The 18696-nt window shown below is 44.1% G+C and overlaps 1 protein-coding gene across 2 annotated transcripts in view; it reads right to left on the reverse strand.

Annotated features, from left to right (window-relative positions):
* Positions 1–18696, reverse strand: part of TBC1D17 (TBC1 domain family member 17) — a 124934-nt gene that overhangs the window by 90394 nt on the left and 15844 nt on the right. For both annotated transcript variants that reach the window (XM_077457155.1, XM_077457154.1), the window contains exons 2-3: positions 8678–8776; positions 2172–2246 (exon numbers count right to left, since the gene is read on the reverse strand). In XM_077457155.1, the coding sequence (XP_077313281.1) occupies positions 2172–2246; positions 8678–8776 (174 nt within the window). The remainder of the gene's footprint in view (positions 1–2171; positions 2247–8677; positions 8777–18696) is intronic.

Genomic DNA, 18696 nt, shown 5'->3' on the forward strand with positions numbered 1-18696 from the left:
TTTCAATTTTAAGATGAAAAAACATCAGACAGACAATGTCGCCCCCCCCCCCCCCCCCGTTTTACCTACCTGACCCCTCGAAAGTCCCACGCTCGCACCCTACATCCTCTTCACCGATCAGCCTGGCCGCTGATTGGTTACAGTGAATGGAATGAAAGCAGCGCAGCCATTGGCTCGTGCTGCTGTCAATCACATCCAATGAGGCTGCCTGCTGGGGGGGTGGGGCCGAGTGATGCAGTGAGCGGCTATGGCCGCCAGCTGTATCACGGGAGCGAGGCCGCAAGCACTCCTCACCATGCGAGGGAGCTCACATGAACATGAGAAGTCCTTGCGGGGGGGAGCCGAGGCAGCCACGAGGGACCCCAGACAACCAGGTTCGGGGCCACTCTGTGCAAAACGAGTTGCGCAGTGGAGGTAAGTATACCATGTTTGTTATTAAAAAAACTAAATTAAAAAAATAAAATACCTTTACAACCCCTTTAATGCAGAAGCACTTGACACTCCTAAATGTGCCTACGAGTATCAAGAGTTTTTTTTTTTCCTGCCAAAATGCTGCTGGCAGGAAGAAAGCTATATAGGCTGGATGGCCAAACACCCTGTGTGCATGAAGCCTTACTGTAGGGTTTGCATGGAATTTAAAGATTATGTAAATCCAGCATTTTATATTCCTGATATGTGCCTGCTGTACCATTTACTTGTATAAAAAATATCCTGTTCTTTTTGTACAAATTCAGGAACACGCTTATTGTGATTTTCTTTACCAAAAAAATAAAAACCGCAGAGGTGATCACATACCACCAAAATAAATCTGTACTTGCTTCCTTTGTGTGAACTCCCTGGTATTCTTGCCAGTCCCTCTGCCATTCTATGAAAACAGACCACCCTAGGCATGAGACCAGTTCAGTCTAGCTGTTCTGAGAACTCAGCCTGCTCTTCTCCAAAGATCAGACTTGTCCTGACCAACTCCCCCCAACACACACACACACACACACACACAAACACACACACACACACACACACAGCCATTTACTGGGAAGCTCAGTGGACTGCTGTTTCTCCTCCCCCAGCTCTTATGCAGTTGAGAACAGAGGGAATGTGATCACTTTTAAAAAAGGGAAAACAGGCATTTACAATGTTTTTTTATATCTATACACAAATGTTTTTCCTTTCATTTATATTTCAAACTGAATGGGTTTTTCTTATAAGGCGATTGTTTACACATACTTTAAGATCATCCCACAATTTCGATAGTATTACATTCTCTTTGTATTTTGGTGACCATTTTAATTTTCACAAATGTTTGTTCCTATGAACAGCCCAAGTATAGTACCTTGAAATGTTTGTCTGTTAGGAGTTACTGTAATTCGCACATTATGTGGCTTTGTTTTATTCTATTACAGAGCAAAGCAAAGCGTGTCCCGTGTCCTACCAGTCTGTGTTTGAGTGCAGAAAAATGGATATCTCTGTGCAGAGAGTGAACAAGCCCAATACACAAGAAAGCCCCATACACACTATCAGATTTCCTGAAGATTTTTGTCTTCAGATTTACCAAAACCATGTAGTGTAAGGGCCTGCTTGATTACATACACATTGAAACTCCTAAGGTTTGACCTCATATTATATGGTTTTGGCAAATCTGATGGGGAAAAAAAAAAAATCTGCAGAAAATCCGATGCAGCAGATTACTGTGTGGCAGGTATAGAGGGAATTGCTTCCAATGAGCTGTACACCAATTGTAGGTGGTATGTGATAGACTCTGTTGGCGTCTAGGGCTCCTACCTTTTTAAACAACAACAATGGGGGCATTACCACAGGAAACAAACACTTGGATTGGAGAGGAGCGCCCAATATCCCAAAAAAGTCGCTTTATGAATTTTAGAGTTGTTTTTTAAAGATACAAGAGCCAATGTGTTTCAGGGGAATTGCCTCCCCCTTCTTCGGGGCTATATTTCTTGGAGAATGGTTAGACCGAGAGGGTTAAAATATATTCAATCAGAGGATCTGCAGTGACAACGCCAGCATACTGCAGAGCCGCAAAACGAAAAATATTTAACCCTCTCAGAGTCTAACCACTCCTGAAGAAATACAGCCCTGAGGAAGGGAGAGGTAATTCCCCCGAAACACTGTGAATTATTAGGAATGAGGTCAGCATAAGAGAAGTACAACTTTACTTTTTTGGAGAAGTGAATTTGTGTGGCGTCTCCATCTTCATCCACAGGGATCCACTGAAGAAGAACATCTGATGCCTGAAATGAGAGATCCAGCATTATCTTCCATCCATAGTAAACAATAACTTAGGAAAAGTATTTCAGTAAACTGCTACATTCTGGATAGCATTATTACAATAATGCGAGAGCCAGAACTACTTTACAGTGGTATTAAGCCTCTAATCAAAAATGTAATATATTGCAGCTCATCAATAATTATTGTGGTTGCTGCATTTTTTTTTTTTTAGGCTTTTTTTCCTGTTTTCCCCTGGTAATCTGGCCAGTAGCACACGTCCTGAATTAGAGCATCCCCACTCTGGATGAAGGAGCACAGGGGGCACCTTTGGACAGCAGCATTCTCAGTCTGGAGGGAGGGGAGTGTTCGATGTACTAGCAGATTTGGATTCCCTAACAAACTGAAGCCAAACTCAGTTTTTGCTTTTAGAATAAAGGTTTTACATAAAAAAAAAAAAAAAATAAAAAAAAAGAATATGATCATTGTAAGCACCCCTGTCGGTGTTAAATGGTTTGTCTCATCCCTGTAACTGATGCATTCTTCTGGCGAGCTTGTCCTTTTGAAAAACAGACTTACTGGCTGGATCCTCAGATGAAAATAGAAGGAGCCTTAAAAAGTTTAATATATCTTTCCACCATTGGCATTTCCCAACCAAAAGAGGACTAGTCATAACTAGGTTTCATGCAAGCTCCTGATTTTGATGCAATAGTTCTGTGAATGGTCTTGCCCATGTGCACCTTACTTATGCTAATATATATGGAAAGGCCATCAACCGACCTGGATGGTTGCCATTTTTTACTTTGCTGAAAGGATTACTACTGCTCATGCTTTAAAGTGGTTGTAAAGGCAGAAGGTTTTTCGTCGTAATGCATTCTATGCATTAGGATAAAAAAATCCTTTTGTGTGCATCAGCCCCTCTCATCTGCCCTAATACTTACCTGAGGTCCCTTTAGAACCAGCAATGTTGTGAGAGAGTCTCAGCTCCCCGGGACTCCCCTCCTCATTGGTTGAAACAACAGCGCAGTGCCATTGACTCCCACTGCTGTCAATTAACTCAGTCAGCCAATGAGGAGAAAAAGGGTGAGCAGGGCCGGGCCACAGCTCCGAATCTGAATGGACACACGGAGCTGTGGCTCAGCTTGGGTGCCCCCATAGAAAGCTGCTTGCTGTAGCAGCACTAAACAAGAGGGAGGAGCCAAAAGGAAAGAAGAGGAGGATTGGTGCTGCTCTGTGCAAAACCAACTGCACAGAGGAGGTAAGTATAGTGTGTTTTTTTTAAAAAAAAAGCCTTGTACACACACTCGGATTTTCCGCAGTCAAAACCTGACATTTGTCCGAAGGCGTGTGCCTGGATTTTGTCTTGCAAACAAAACGGCAAGGAATTGACAGCCAACAAACATGAATGTAGTGGCATACTACGTGTTTTTTCAGCTCTTTAGCGCCACCCTTTGGGCTCCTTCTGCCAATTTCGTGTTAGTAGGAGTTTGGCGAGTGTTGATTCGCGCTTTTCATTTTACGCTTTTCAGTTAGTTTCTGAATGGCGTTTGTCAAACCGACATGTTGTGGAATCGGAGGAAACGTGTTATTGTACTTGTATACTGGAGATCTTCCTGGGTCCTGCTATCTCCCGCTGCATATCTGGATATAACAATTATAAAAGTGGCTATCTAGAGAGGGGGCCAGTTCCCACCATAGAAACGCAGTCCGGATGCATTCCAGTTGCTTTTCTGTATGCGCCTTTTTGACTCGTTTTTTTCACCCCCGTTTCCTCCTAACCTTAAATAAGGACATGCATATTCCAGTGTGTTTCGGTGCATTTTACTGCGTTCCAGTACAGTCCAGTGCAGGAAAAATGCAGCATGTTCTACTTTTTTTTTTCCTGACTGCACTGGAACTGACCGCACTGGTGTGAACGATGCCATTGGAAACCATAAAAACGTATTTTCCATGTGCTTTTGATGCAGAAAAAAAAAAAAAAAAACGCACTGGACTGCATGTGGTGTGAACTGGCCCTAAACCTTAAATAACAACATGTGTGTTCCAGTGCGTTTTTTAGCATTCCAGTACAATCCAGTGCAGGAAAAATGCAGCATGTTCTACTTTTTTTCTGCAGCTGCAAGCATTAGTGTGAACTATGCCATTGAAAACCACATAACCTACTTTCCATGCGTTTTTGATGCAGGAAAAAAAAAAATTATAAAAAAAAAAAAAAAAAAACAAAAAAAAAAACACTGGACTGCATGTAGTGTGAACTGGCCCGGAGACTTTCTACTGCCCAATGGATCACATGGTGAGCAGAGAAAAGAGGATTCCTGGAAGCTCAACACCCCTGCCTGTATTGAGCAGAGGATACAACATGAAAAGCTTTTTTCCTATTCACCGGTAACTAAATAATGGATAGGCAGAGGGCAGGTTTGTCTTTAGGGAGCCCACCCCTCCTTAAAGGCACATGGGCGCACTGGATACCCAGCAAATAGCACAATGGCAGGAAAGGTGTCCACCATCACCACCACCACCAAATAACCAACAGTACAAAGAAATGGCAACTGCTCCAAACTCTTAAAGTGGTGTTTGGCCCCCTAAAAAATAAAACTACTTAAAATTCTTTAAAAAAATCAAAAAAAAATAATTGGTAAAAAAAAAAATTTTTACTCACCTCTAAATACCGGTTGCTAGGGGGTCCCTCGTAGTCTGCCTTCTTCATTGCCCGGGCTGGTGACATCACTTCCCCTCGCGCCGCACATTCACCTGGGACCTGTCATGTGTCCCAGGTGACTGTACGGCGTATCACGGCGCCCTGCGCCGCTCGCGCATGCGCAGTGGGTGCCCGGCTGTGAAGCCACAGCCGGGTGCCCACAGTATGCATGACGGCGCCGCGAGCGGAGCGGGGAGCGAGGGGGGGGCTTCGTTCCCCCGCATCGCTGGACCCTGGGGAAGGTAAGTGTCCGATTATTAAAAGCCAGCAGCTGCAGTATTTGTAGCTGCTGACTTTTAATTTTTTTTTTTTAGGGGGTACCCCACTTTAACAGCAAGAAGCACATGGAAGGACGACGCATGTCAAACAGAAGCAAAGAAAAATTCCCAGCTCAACTTACCAGCCAGCCTGCAACAAACTAAATTGTCCTGTCAAATGTGTGCAAACTAAACCCCTGTTTTTAAGGTGAACTGTTAGACAGGATAGTTCAGTTTTCTGCTGGCTGGTTGGAAAGTTGAGCTGGGAATTTTTCTTTGTTTTTGTTGCCATCACAGAATCATGCCTCTTTTTAATGCAGTGCCATCTGAGGGCCCGAAGAACATGGGCATCTAATATTGTGCTTCGGCCTTGTCCCTTGCTCACAGAAATTTCTCAAGATTCTCCGAATTGATATTATGTACTGTAGATGATGATGTATTTAATGTCTTTGCAATTTTACATTGAGAGACATTATTCTGAAATTGTTCAATAATTTGTAGACACAGCTTTTCACAGATTGGTGAACCTCTGCCCATCTTTACTTCTCAGACACTCTGACTCTCCAGGATGCTCTTTTTATACCCAGTCATATTACTGACCTGTTGTAAATAACCCTATTTCATTGCAAAATGTTGTTCCATCTCTTCCTTGTTAGTACCACTTACTCTGCCAGCTTTTTGTTGCCCCGTCCCAGCTTTTCTGAAACGTGTTGCTGTCATCAATTTCAAAGTACCTTTTTTTTCTTGAAATGGTACATTTTGTTAGTTTAAACGTTTGATATGTTTTATATTTTCCGTTATGAATAAAATATGAGTTTGAGATTTGCAAATCATTGCATTCTGTTTTTATGTAGATTATACACAGCGTCCCAACTTTTTTTTGGAATTGCCGTTGCATATACACAGGGCCGGGACAAGGGGTGGGCAGAAAGGGAAGGTGCCCTGGGCGCAGAGGTGCTATGTGTAAGGGGGCGCTGAGAGCAGATGAGCACTCAGCTCTCCAGGTACTTGAATGACAGGAGCGATGCTGCTGTTACTCCCGTCATTCAGAACAGAGCACAGAGCAGGCTGCAATAGCTGCTGGAGGGAGGATTTTGCACCCCCCTCCCATTGGCTGGGAGACTGGATCTCCTCCCCCTACAGTTTGAGGCTCTGGTGTAGGACAAACCCCGAGGAGGTTTGCTGGATACTGCCGCTTGTTGTGTGGGTGGGATGGAGATACAGCCAGCCTCGTAGTTCCCACCCGCCTGTCTGGAAGAGCAAGATGTGAGCCGAGGTAAGCTCAGCCGGCAACATTTGATATCATTGCTGCTCCCTGTCCATCGCCAGAGCACAGAAAAGTGGGGGAATGAGACTGGAGCAGGCTGGAATTGAGGAAGGGGTTAACGCTGCCCTAACCAACAATGCAGGTTGGGGATAGGGGGTTCATTTTCACTGCCACTGACCCCCTTGCATTGGTCCTCATGGCAGTGAATGTTAACCCCACCCTGCATTGGTCCTCATATCAGTGACATTTTAACCTGCCAACCCCCTTCTGCATTTGTTGTAATGACAGTGAAAGTCCCCCCACATTAGTGGTCATGGGAGGGGTTAAATTTCAATGCCACTGACCACCAATGTGGGGAAGGAGTTGAGAATACTAACATCTGTACTGGAGGGTTATTAATGCGTCCACCGATACCAATGCTGGGGGTTATTATTACATCCACTGACAACAATGCTGTGGGTTATTATTACATACATGACACCAAAGCTGGGGGTTATTATTGCATGCACCGACACCAAAGCTGGGGGTTATTAATGCGTCCACTGACACCAATGCTGGGGGTTATTATTGCGTCCACTGACACCAATGATGGGGGTTATTATTGCATGCACCGACACCAAAACTGGGGGTTATTATTGCGTCCACTGACACCAATGCTGGGGGTTATTACTGCGTCCACTCACACCAATGCTGACCCCCAGCATGTGATGTAGAAAGATACGTGTGTCTTTTGGTCCATTTCAGGTCCGAATTCAACCCAAAATTCAGGCTGCAATCAGACCTGAAACTGTGAATGGAGACGCACCCGACTCCCTTCACAGTGCTGTGAGCTGGAACGTGCTGTGGTGTGAACCCAGCCTAAAGGTTTCAAGGCTGTCGTTTGGTAACTCGAACCTTAAGCTCCCTCCACACACAGTATTTTCTATGGGATTAAGGTCTGGAGACTGGCTAGGCCACCCCAGGACCTTAATGAGCATCTTCTTGAGCCACTCCTTTGTTGCCTTGTCGGTGTGTTTTGGGTCATTGTCATGCTGGAACCCATTCATGACCCCATTTTCAATGCCCTGGCTGAGGGGAAGGAGGTTCTCACCCAAGATTTGACGGTGCATGGGCCCCGTTTATCGTCTCTTTGATGCGGTGAAGTAGTCCTGTCCTCTTAGCAGAAAAACACCCCCAAAGAATAATGTTTCCACCTCCATGTATGACGGTGGGGATGGTGTTCTTGGGGTCATAGGCAGCATTCCTCATCCTTCAAACACGGTGAGTTAGATTGATGCCAAAGAGCTCAATTTTGGTCTCATCTGACCATAAAACTTTCACCCAGTTCTCCCCCGAATCATTCACTTGTTCATTAGCAAACTTCAGATGGGCCTGTACATGTACTCTCTTGAGCAGGGAAACCTTGACGGCGCTATAAGATTTCAGTCCTTCACGGCGTAGTGTGTTACAAATAGTTTTCTTGGTGACTATGGTCCCAGCTGCCTTGAGATCATTGACAAGATTCTCCTGTGTAGTTCTTGGCTGATTCTTCAACGTTCTCATGATCGTAGAAACTCCACGAGGTGAGATCTTGCATGGAGCCCCAGACCGAGAGCTTGACAGTTATTTTATGTTTCTTCCATTTGCGAATAATCGCACCAACTGTTGTCACCCTCTCACTAAGCTGCTTGGTGATGGTCTTGTAGCCCATTCCAGTCTTGTGTAGGTCTACAATCTTGTCCCCAACATCCTTGGACAGCTCTTGGTCTTGGCCATGGTGGAGAGATTGGAATCCGATTGATTGATTACTTCTGTGGTCGGGTGTCTTTTATACAGGTAACAAGCTGAGATTAGGAGCACTCCCTTTAAGACAGTGCTCCTAATCTCAGCTCGTTACATGTATAGAAGACACCTGGCAGCCAGAAATCTTGCTGTTTGATAGGGGATCGAATACTTATTTCACTCATTAAAATCCAAATCAATATAACTTTTTTGAAATGTGTTTTTCTGGATAGTTTTGCTGTTATTCTGTCTCTCACTATTAAAATAAACCTACCATTAAAAATTATAGACTGATCATTTTGTTGTCAGTGGGCAAACGTACAAAATCAGCAGGGGATCAAATACTTTACACTGTACACTGGTTGCATGTGAAAAAATAAAATTGTTTATTGATGTAATAATGAATAGCAAGCTGCATTTGTGTCTTTTATTTCTGTCTTGATCATGGATCATTTGACTACTGAACATATTTACCTTTTCAATAATGCGGATGACACCAGGGATCATAGAATCCTGATCATTCTGCCTTTTAGCACTGGTATATAAGAACACGCCTTGTTTCTCAAATGCCACCTGGAAAAAGAAGCAGAAATCCTTTCTTAATATGGCAAAGCAGTACCAATCCTGCCACTAAGACAGCAACAAACCTGGCTAAGGTACACATCTATCCATCTATTAACAATGCAATCACTCAAAAACATTTCACAATATTTTCACAATGAATATATATTTAAATTTTTTTTTTGTAAAAAAAAAAAAGTGGTAAAACCGTCAAAAAACAAAAACATGTCACAAAAGGGAGAAAAAGTAAATTCAGTCAGCAAACTGCTGATGCTATCCAGTAAACACTGCGGGCATGCCAAAGTGAGAAATTCTAAGTTTACCTCCGAGTGATGTGAGTTAGAGTGCTCCTTTAGCACTCAGTCATAGGGCACCGTCCTAGAGAACTTTACATTTATGTACAGGCTCCAACTGCCTTGGCGGGACAGGCCTGATGTTGTTTTGTGTCTTTAGCTTCCGATATAATATATTATCTCTATTATAATTATATTTATATTATACACATACACACCATGGAACATATTCAGAATGATTTTCTTGGTGCTCCTTGTACTGATCCCCTGCTGGTTGGAATGGACATGTGTGGTTGCAAACCCTTACATATACCTAGTGAAGGGACTATCCTCAGGTGATACAGATAGATAAAACAAGTCCTCCTACATAACTTGAACCTGTTTTTCTGCAGTATTATCATCTCTACATCCAAAGTGCAGAATTTATAAAAGCCTGTCTGGGCTTTCAGAAAGCAGGGGGCAGAGAGCTGAGGTTACATTCTGCAGAGCTCAGCGAGGAGACCTCTGAGAGCAAATAAAAGGAAAGTGGAAGGGGAAGGGAAGATAAGGGACCCCCTCCTTCACACAGCACACAGGAACAGAGCTGTTTGCTGAAGCTCCCTCCGCTGTCACCATTTTTCGCTTGTTGTCAGGAAAACTTGTCAGAGGCGATTCATGCTGATCGTATAAGAACATGGCAGCAGATAGAAATTACATTTAGGTCTCTGGATTGAGACAAATACACATTATAGAGGGATATGTTTTGTTCAGATTTCATGTCTGAGGTTTACAACCACTTTAATGTTGGTCATACATGCAACGTTGTGGCTCTATAACAAAAGTGCCTGAACAAGGACCTTCACAACAGGATCACCACATAATATTTTATTATTATTTTAACATGTTAAAGTATATGAGATTATAGTGATTGGGTTTACATATACTTTAGAGCAGCCTTTCCAATCTTTCTACCCCAGAGACACGCTTGAAATAAAATCTCAGGTCTGGGGAAACTTCTGCTTAAACCAGTGTACTGGTGGCCAGTGGGAAGAATGCTCCTCACATTGGTGGTCAGAGGGAAGAATGCCCTTTACACTGGTGGTCAGAGGGAAGAATGCCCTTTACACTGGTGGTCAGAGGGAAGAATGCCCCTTACATTGGTGCTCAGAGGGAAGAATGCCCCTTACATTGGTGCTCAGAGGGAAGAATGCCCCTTACACTGGTGGTCAGAGGGAAGAATGCCCCTTACATTGGTGCTCAGAGGGAAGAATGCCTCTTACATTGGTGGTCAGAATTACACCCTTACAGAAAGCTAAAAAGGGGACAGACAGGTGTGTTTGCAGGGCATTACCATAGACTTGAATGGAAGGAGTTGACAAGTTTCAACTCCTCCCATACTTGACAAATGTCTTCATTTTTGCTAAACACCACGTTTTTCAAATGTAAACATCTCTGTCCACTATCCATAGTAGGCTGCTTTAATAGGCGTTGGAGGAGGGGCAAAAAACACGACTCAAACACCTGTATCTAATACCAGGGTGAACAAGGCCTAAGGGCACTTTCACGCTGAGCAACCCCAGGTGTCGGTGGTAAAGCCCCGCTATTTTTATTGGCGCTTTACCGTCATTTCTGTGGTGATTTTGGCCACTCCCCTAACAGCCAAAAATAGGTTAAAAGCGCCAATGCAGTGGCGCTGCCCATTGATTTCAATGGGCAGGGGCACCATAGAAGCGGTGTATATATCGCTCCTACAGCACCTCAAAGATGCTGCTTGCAGGATTTTTTTGAGCGTCCTGCCAGTGCACCGCTCCAGTGTGAAAGCACTCAGTCCCGAAATCTAAATAATATTTTAGAAAGTCCACAGAAGCAGTGCTGGTCATCAATTAAGCAGCTACAAGAAGGAAACTCCGAGGAGGAGGAGGAGACCTGCAGAGCAGTCTGCTATGATAAAAGGGATCTCCGCTATCCCTCTGGATGTCTCTACACCTTCCTTACCACTGCACTAGATTAAATGATGTGAGCAAGAACATCTCTACAAATGCTGGAGATGATTTCTTCACGTTTTACTTCGTAGGAGGACTTCTGTAGATGGCTTATCAGCCATCATTAATAAATCTGCACTTGTGGGACAACTCATTATCCCTCATTAGAGCTCACAGAAAGAAAAAAACACATGGCCATAGGTCCTATATACAAAACTGCTTGGATCCTTAAAGACCATCTCCGCCAGGAGTGATCATTTTTATTCTGAGGGCTGCTGTCAAAATACAATAGTGCTGCGGGAGGGATTCCCTTGATGGAGTAATCGAGCCATTTTCTTTCCTTCAACTGATTGAGGGAAATAAAATTGCATAATCTATAGCCTTCCTTACTTTACTTCAGTCCTGGGCTGAACAAAAAAAAAAAAAAACTTAGTGTAAGGCTGGCCATACATTATACAATTTTCATTTGGATTTACCAAAACTATATAGAGGTCAAACCTAAACACTTTCAATTTGTATGCAGAAGAGTCCTCTAAACCCCCCCCCCCCCCCCGCACCTTTATAGGCAGCAAAGCATGTGCGTTCATTGGAACTATCAAGATCCTGTGGTAGATCCACCACTATTACATCACCTTTGAGCGCAGGAGACTGTTTTTGTGTACTTTGTGCATGCAAGCTGTGGGTTCATTAACCCATTTATTTGAATGGACTGCTGTACCCTTGAAAATCACAGAGAAAGTAGTCCCCGACCCTTTTATATAAAACCATGCATGGTTGTAAAACCCCATAGTAGAAGAGGATAATGGACAGGAGCGCTTCTGCTACAAGGGTCTTCAGGAGGCTTGTAATCTTTTGGGATCATCCAAGATGAAAGCTGGTGGGGCACTAGAGCAGCACTTTAACCAGTTGAGATCCGCGCTATAGCCGAATGACGGCTACAGCGCGGACCTCCTTTGCCGGGACTACGTCTATTGACGTCGTCCCATGCACGAGCAGCCTCTGTGATCGGTGAGTGTTTGAGACTCGCCTGATCACGGATCGGAGCAAGGAGTCGATCCCGACCCCTTACCACGTGATCAGCTGTCAGCCAATGACAGCTGATCATGTGATACAACGGAGCCGGTAATCGGCTATTATTCCTCCTCGCGCTGTCAGCGCGAGGAGAAAAAAAAAGAGCCGATCACCTGCCCCCTGCCAGTGCCCATCAATAAATAAGTGCCCCCCGTCAATGCCACCCAGCAGTGCCCATAGTGCCACCCAGCAGTGCCCGCAATCTGCCTCAACAACGGTGCTGCACCCCAGTGCCACATATCCGTGCCCATCAGTGTCATCTACCAGTGCCTAGTGCCCATCAGTGCCGCCCATCAGTGCCCAGCAGTGCCACCTATCAGTGCCCATCAGTCCCATCTATCAGTGGTACCTATCAGTGCCCCTTAGTGCCACCCATATGTGCCACCCATTCGTGCCACCCATCCGTGCCATCTTATCTGTGCCCATCTGTGCCCATCAGTACTACCTTATCTGTGCCTATCGGTGCCACCTTAACTATGCCTATCAGTGCCCACCAGTACAGCCTATCAGTGCCGCCTCATCAGCGCACTTCAATGAAGGAGAAAAAGTTTGCAAAATTTTATAACAAACTATTAAACATGATTTTTTTATTTTGCATTATTTTTTTGTTTGTTTAGCAAAAAATAAAACTCCCAGCTGTAATTAAATAACACCAAAAGAAAGCTCTATTTGTGGGAAAAAAATTATAACATTTTCATTTGGGTACAGTGTTGTATGCCCACGCAATTGTCATTCAAAGTGCATCAGCGCTGAAAGCTGAAAATTGCTCTGGGCAGGAGGGGGGTTTAAGTGCCCAGTAAGCAAGTGGTTAAAGAGAAAAGCAGGGTTAGGGTGAACGAAACATGCAAGAAAGGCGCTTCTAAGGCTAGTTCACACCCATACAGGGGAAAAAAAAAAAAAAAAGAGTCCCCAAAGAATGCTTCAAAGAGGAACTGCTAGGGTACGAAATTTTCTTCTAAAAATAGACAATTGTCTTAGGGGCATGGGTGGCCACCACAGACATACAGGTCTCCCAAGTATCATATATAACTGGTTCTCTATACCGAGTCCTGCTTCGGACATTAGTTGGATGAATGCACAAAAGCAGAAGGACAGTCCACTCGGTAGGTCAAACGGGATATTTGTAGATGTACAGAGTCAATGCTTCAGACTCCAGTCAAGTGACCGTAGAGATTGGCATTACCCACTTTATATACGAGATAGTTTTTCCTAGTAATACAGTCCACATGGATTGGGCACTGGATTGGAATATATGAGGATCCCCCTGGAGTGTAAAGATATACAGAGCCCACTAATCGGTAGCGGTTGGGGGTGGACTCATGATTTCTCAAGAATCCTGGTGAGTGTGTATGTATATAGATAAATCCCAATAGGGTTAGATATCGCTCACCACTCCGCGATTCAGCCGTAGTCCACACCATCCAGTACCTTTGTGCAGGGCAGGTTTTACCACCATCTTGTGGCTAGGCTAAGTCTAAGCCACATAATGTAGGGGGGTATCATCATCTGGCATTCAGCATGTCCAGCATGCCCAGTAAGCAAGCAGTGCCAAGTATCGTTGCTTTAGTACTGATAGGAAGTATCCGGAAATCTTGTGAGTGCTTACAAAGTCCCTCGAGAGAAGCAGAACGATACAAAGGGGAGTTTGATTGGTGGATGATCTGTGCCCTCAGATCAGAAGGCGGGATGGCGTCATGCTAACGCGCTTCGCCTGTCACCCGAGTTTCTTAAGAGCACGTGTGGACATATTATTCACGATTTATATAGTGCCAACAGTTTACGCAGCACTTTACAATGTATAGGGGGACAACACAATTACAGTACAATACAAAAGGTACAGGAGGGCCCTGCTTGTAGAGCTTACATTTTAAAGGGAGGGGGTGGTGGTACAAAAGGTAATAGCTGCAGAGAATGATTTAATGGGGCGGCTCGGGGACAGTTTTGTGGGTGTGGGATAGGCTTCCCTGAGTCTTTAAATACCATAGGTTCAATCCAGCATTGGAGACACCACCAGTTGCGCAGACGTCTACTTGCGGTTACTCAGCCATTCACACAGATAGACAGTAATACAGGGGGGCGGCACTGGAGTGCAGACAGGCCACATTTAACCAATTGCATATTATCAAAACAAAAACAAAAGAAAAGCAAACAAAAACAAATAAGGAACAAAAACAAACATACAGATGCTAAATAAAACAAAAGAAGATAGATTTTAAAGAAAGTGAGGATATAAAAGTTGAAGGATCTAAAGGAGGAGCAAGGCAGCACTGGTGAAGTAGTCATATATTGGTGGCCTGAACACACACATACATTTACATATACACACACACACACACAGATGTACATCCATCATGTCATTGTACTGTATTCAGCATATACTAATCACATCGGTAATTGAACTAAAGTCAACAGGTGTAGCGAATATATACAGGCAGGCAGTATATTATATATACTAAAGTTAATTAGTTAAAAAGCATAAGGGTACACCCATAATGCCACAATACAATATTAACCACTTAAGGACCGCCGTATTGCCATTATACGTCATCAGAATGGCACAGGCAGGCACAATCACGTAGATCTACGTGCCTGCCTTCCAGCGGGTGGGGGGTCCGAACGGACCCCCTCCCGCTGGGTACGGCGGTCCGTTTCCCTCCAGCAGCGATCCGTGATGAGGGGATGGCCGTTGGTTTTCGGCCACCCCCTCTGGATCGCTCCTGGCCAATGACGAACTTCCTCCCACTGTGTATTGTTTACACAGGAAGGAGGAAGTGATGTCATTCTCCTCGGGGCGGTCTTTTTGACCGGACTACGAGGAGAAGACTAATAGTAAGTGTGCACCAACACTACACTGACATGTAGGTACACACAGGTACACAAACCCCCCCCCCCCGATCGCCCCCGATCCCCCCTCCCCCCCCCCAGTCACAGTGTCACTGATTGCATTGATCATTTCTTTACTGATCAATGCATTCAGTGTCAGTTGTAAAAGTAAAAACTGTCAGGGCAGTTAGTGTTAGGTCCAGGGTAGCCCCCTATCACCCCCCAATAAAGATTTAACCCCCTGATTGCCCCTAGAGTTAACCCTTTCACCCCCTTTTGCCACTGTCACTAAGCGATCATTTTTCTGATCGCTGCATCAGTGTCGCTAGGTAGCTAGTTATTTTTTTAGGTTCACCGCCAGGTTTTTATAGCGCTAGGTACCCCGATATACTACCCAATAATGGTTTTAACATCCTGATTGCCCCTAGTTAGCCCTTTCACCCCCTTTTGCCAGTGTCACTAAGCGATCATTTTTCTGATCGCTGCATCAGTGTCGCTACTGTCGCTAGGTAGCTAGTTATTTTTTTAGGTTCACCGCTAGGTTTTTATATCGCTAGGTACCCCGATATACTACCCAATAATGGTTTTAACATCCTGATTGCCCCTAGTTAACCCTTTCACCAGCGATCACAGTATAAGTGTCACTGGTGACGCTGGTTAGCCAGTTAGTTATTTAGGTTCCCCGTCAGGTTTTTTATAGCGCCAGGGACCCCCATATACTACCTAATAAAAATTTGAACCCCCTGATTGCCCCTAGTTAACCCTTTCACCACTGATCACCGTATAAGTGTTACGGGTGACTCTGGTTAGTTTGCTTTTTATAGCATCAGGGCACCCACCATTTATTACCCAATAAAGGTTTAACCCCCTGATCACCCGGCGGGTGATATAAATTAGGTTTTAGGGTCAGGGTCTGCGTCGCCCCAGGCAGCGCTAGGTTAGTGCCAGTACCGCTAACACCCACGCGCAAAGCATACACCTCCCGTAGTGGTATAGAATCTGAACAGATCAATATCTGATCTGATCAGATCTATACTAGCGTCCCCAGCAGTTCAGGGTTCCAAAAAAACGCATTGTTAGCGGGATCAGCCCAGATACCTGCTAGCACCTGCGTTTTGCCCCTCTGCCCAGCCCACCCAAGTGCAGTATCAATCGATCACTGTCACTTACAAAACACTAAACACATAACTGCAGCGATCGCAGAGTCAGGCCTGATCCCTGCGATCGCTAACAGTTTATTTGGTAGCATTTTATATTTAAATCCGGAAGGCAGTGCTTGGTTTTCGGGGTCCCGTACGTGGCTAGGCTCCCAAAAAGTCCCCCACATGTGGTATCCCCGTACTTGGGAGAAGCAGCAGAATTTATTTTGGGGTGTAATTTGACTTATACCCATAGCATGTGTGAGTAATATATCATTTAGTGACAACTTTGTGCAAAAAAAAAAAGTTTGTAATATTCCCGCAACTTTTGGCAAAATATAAAATATTCCATGGACTCAACATGCCTCTCATTAAATAGCTTGGGGTGTCTACTTTCCAAAATGGGGTTATTTTGGGGGGTTTTGTGCTATTTTGACATTTTATGGCCTTCGAAACTGTGATAGGTAGTGAGGAGTTAAATCAAAAATTTGCACCCTTAGAAATCCTGAAGGTGGTGATTGGTTTTCGGGGTGCCGTGCACGACTAGACTCCCAAAAAGTCCCACACATGTGGTATCCCCATACTCGGGAGAAGTAGCGGAATATATTTTGGGGTGCAATTCCACATATAACCATGGCATGTATGAGTAATATATCATTTAGTGACAACTTTTTGTAAAAAAAAGATTTTTTTTTTATTTTTTGTCATTATTCAATCCCTTGCGACAAAAAAAAAAAAAATATTCAATGGTCTCAACATGGCCCTCAGCAAATAGCTTGGGGTGTCTACTTTCCAAAATGGGGTCATTTGGGGGGGTTTTGTGCCATCTTGGCATTTTATGCCCTTCAAAACTGTGATAGGTAGTGATAGGTAGTGAGGAGTAAAATAAAAAATGTATGCCCTTAGAAATCCTGAAGGCAGTGCTTGGATTTCGGGGTCCTGTACGCGGCTAGGCTCCCAAAAAGTCCCACACATGTGGTATCCCCGTACTCAGGAGAAGCAGCAGAATGTATTTTGGGGTGTCATTTCACATATGCCCATAGCATGTGTGAGCAATATATCATTTAGTGACAACTTTGTGCAAAAAAAAAAAAGTTTGTAATATTCCCGCAACTTGTGGCAAAATATAAAATATTCCATGGACTCAACATGCCTCTCAGTAAATAGCTTGGGTGTCTTCTTTCCAAAATGGGGTCATTTTGGGGGGTTTTGTGCTATTTTGGCATTTTATGGCCTTCGAAACTGATAGGTAGTGAGGAGTTAAATCAAAAATTTGCACCCTTAGAAATCCTGAAGGTGGTGATTGGTTTTCGGGGTGCCGTGCGCGACTAGACTCCCAAAAAGTCCCACACATGTGGTATCCCCATACTCGGGAGAAGTAGCGGAATGTATTTTGGGGTACAATTCCACATATAACCATGGCATGTGTGAGCAATATATCATTTAGTGACAACTTTTTGTAAAAATTATTATTATTATTTTTTTTGTCATTATTCAATCCCTTAGGACAAAAAAAATAAATATTCAATGGGCTCAACATACCCATCAGCAATTTCCTTGGGGTGTCTACTTTCCAAAATGGGGTCATTTGGGGGGGGTTTGTACTGCCCTGCCATTTTAGCACCTCAAGAAATGAGATCGGCAGTCATAAATTAAAAGCTGTGTAAATTCCAGAAAATGTACTCTAGTTTGTAGACGCTATAACTTTTGCACAAACCAAAAAATATACGCTTATTGACATTTTTTTTTACTAAAGACATGTGGCTGAATACATTTTGCCCTCAATGTATGACTAAAATGTAGTTTATTCGATTTTTCTTATAACAAAAAGAAGAAAATATCTTTTTTTTTTTTTCACAATTTTCGCTCTTTTTCCATTTATATCGCAAAAAAAAAAAAAACGCAGAGGCAATCAAATACCATCAATAGAAAGCTCTATTTGTGGGAAGAAAAGGACGCAAATTTCGTTTCGGTGCAATATTGCATGACCGCGCAATTACCAGTTAAAGCAGCGCAGTGCGAAATTGGAAAAAGACCTCTGGTCCTTAAGGTGTTTATTGGTCCGGAGCTGAAGTGGTTAAAGCAGAGTTCCAAACAAAAATGGAACTCCAGGCATAGATACCTGAGCCACCCGCAGGTATCTACGCCACTTCACGTCCCCCCGCTGTATTCTGGGAGACACGAGTCCCAGAAAACAGCGGCAATCAGTGGGATAGTGCAGCGCGAGTCGCGCATGCGCAGTAGGGAACCGGAAAGTAAAGGGGGGGGGGGGGGATCCTCATATTCCAATCCAGTGCCCAATCCATGTGGAGTGTATTACTAGGAAAAACTATCTCATATATAAAAGTGGGTAATACCAATCTCTAAGGCCGCGTACACACGCGGGGACTGTTCGGCCAACTTTGTCCGCTGAACAGTGTTTCGGCGGACAGTCCGCCCGTGTGTGGGCTTTCAGCGGACAGTTTCAGCGAACAGTCCGCTGAACAAGGTTTTTCGGAAATTCCGAAAAACTGTCCGCTGAAACTTTGTTTCAGCGAACAGTCCCCTCGTGTGTAGGCTTGTTCGTCAAACTAAGTTCTGCGCATGCTCAGAAAGGATATACACGCCGAAAGTTATAATGCAGTGTATAGGACGTCGTATTTTTC

Source organism: Lithobates pipiens, unplaced genomic scaffold, assembly GCF_037356315.1.
Source record: "Lithobates pipiens isolate NorthernLeopardFrog02 unplaced genomic scaffold, aLitPip1_a1.2 Scaffold_27, whole genome shotgun sequence".
In the NCBI taxonomy this organism is placed as follows: Eukaryota; Metazoa; Chordata; class Amphibia; order Anura; family Ranidae; genus Lithobates; species Lithobates pipiens.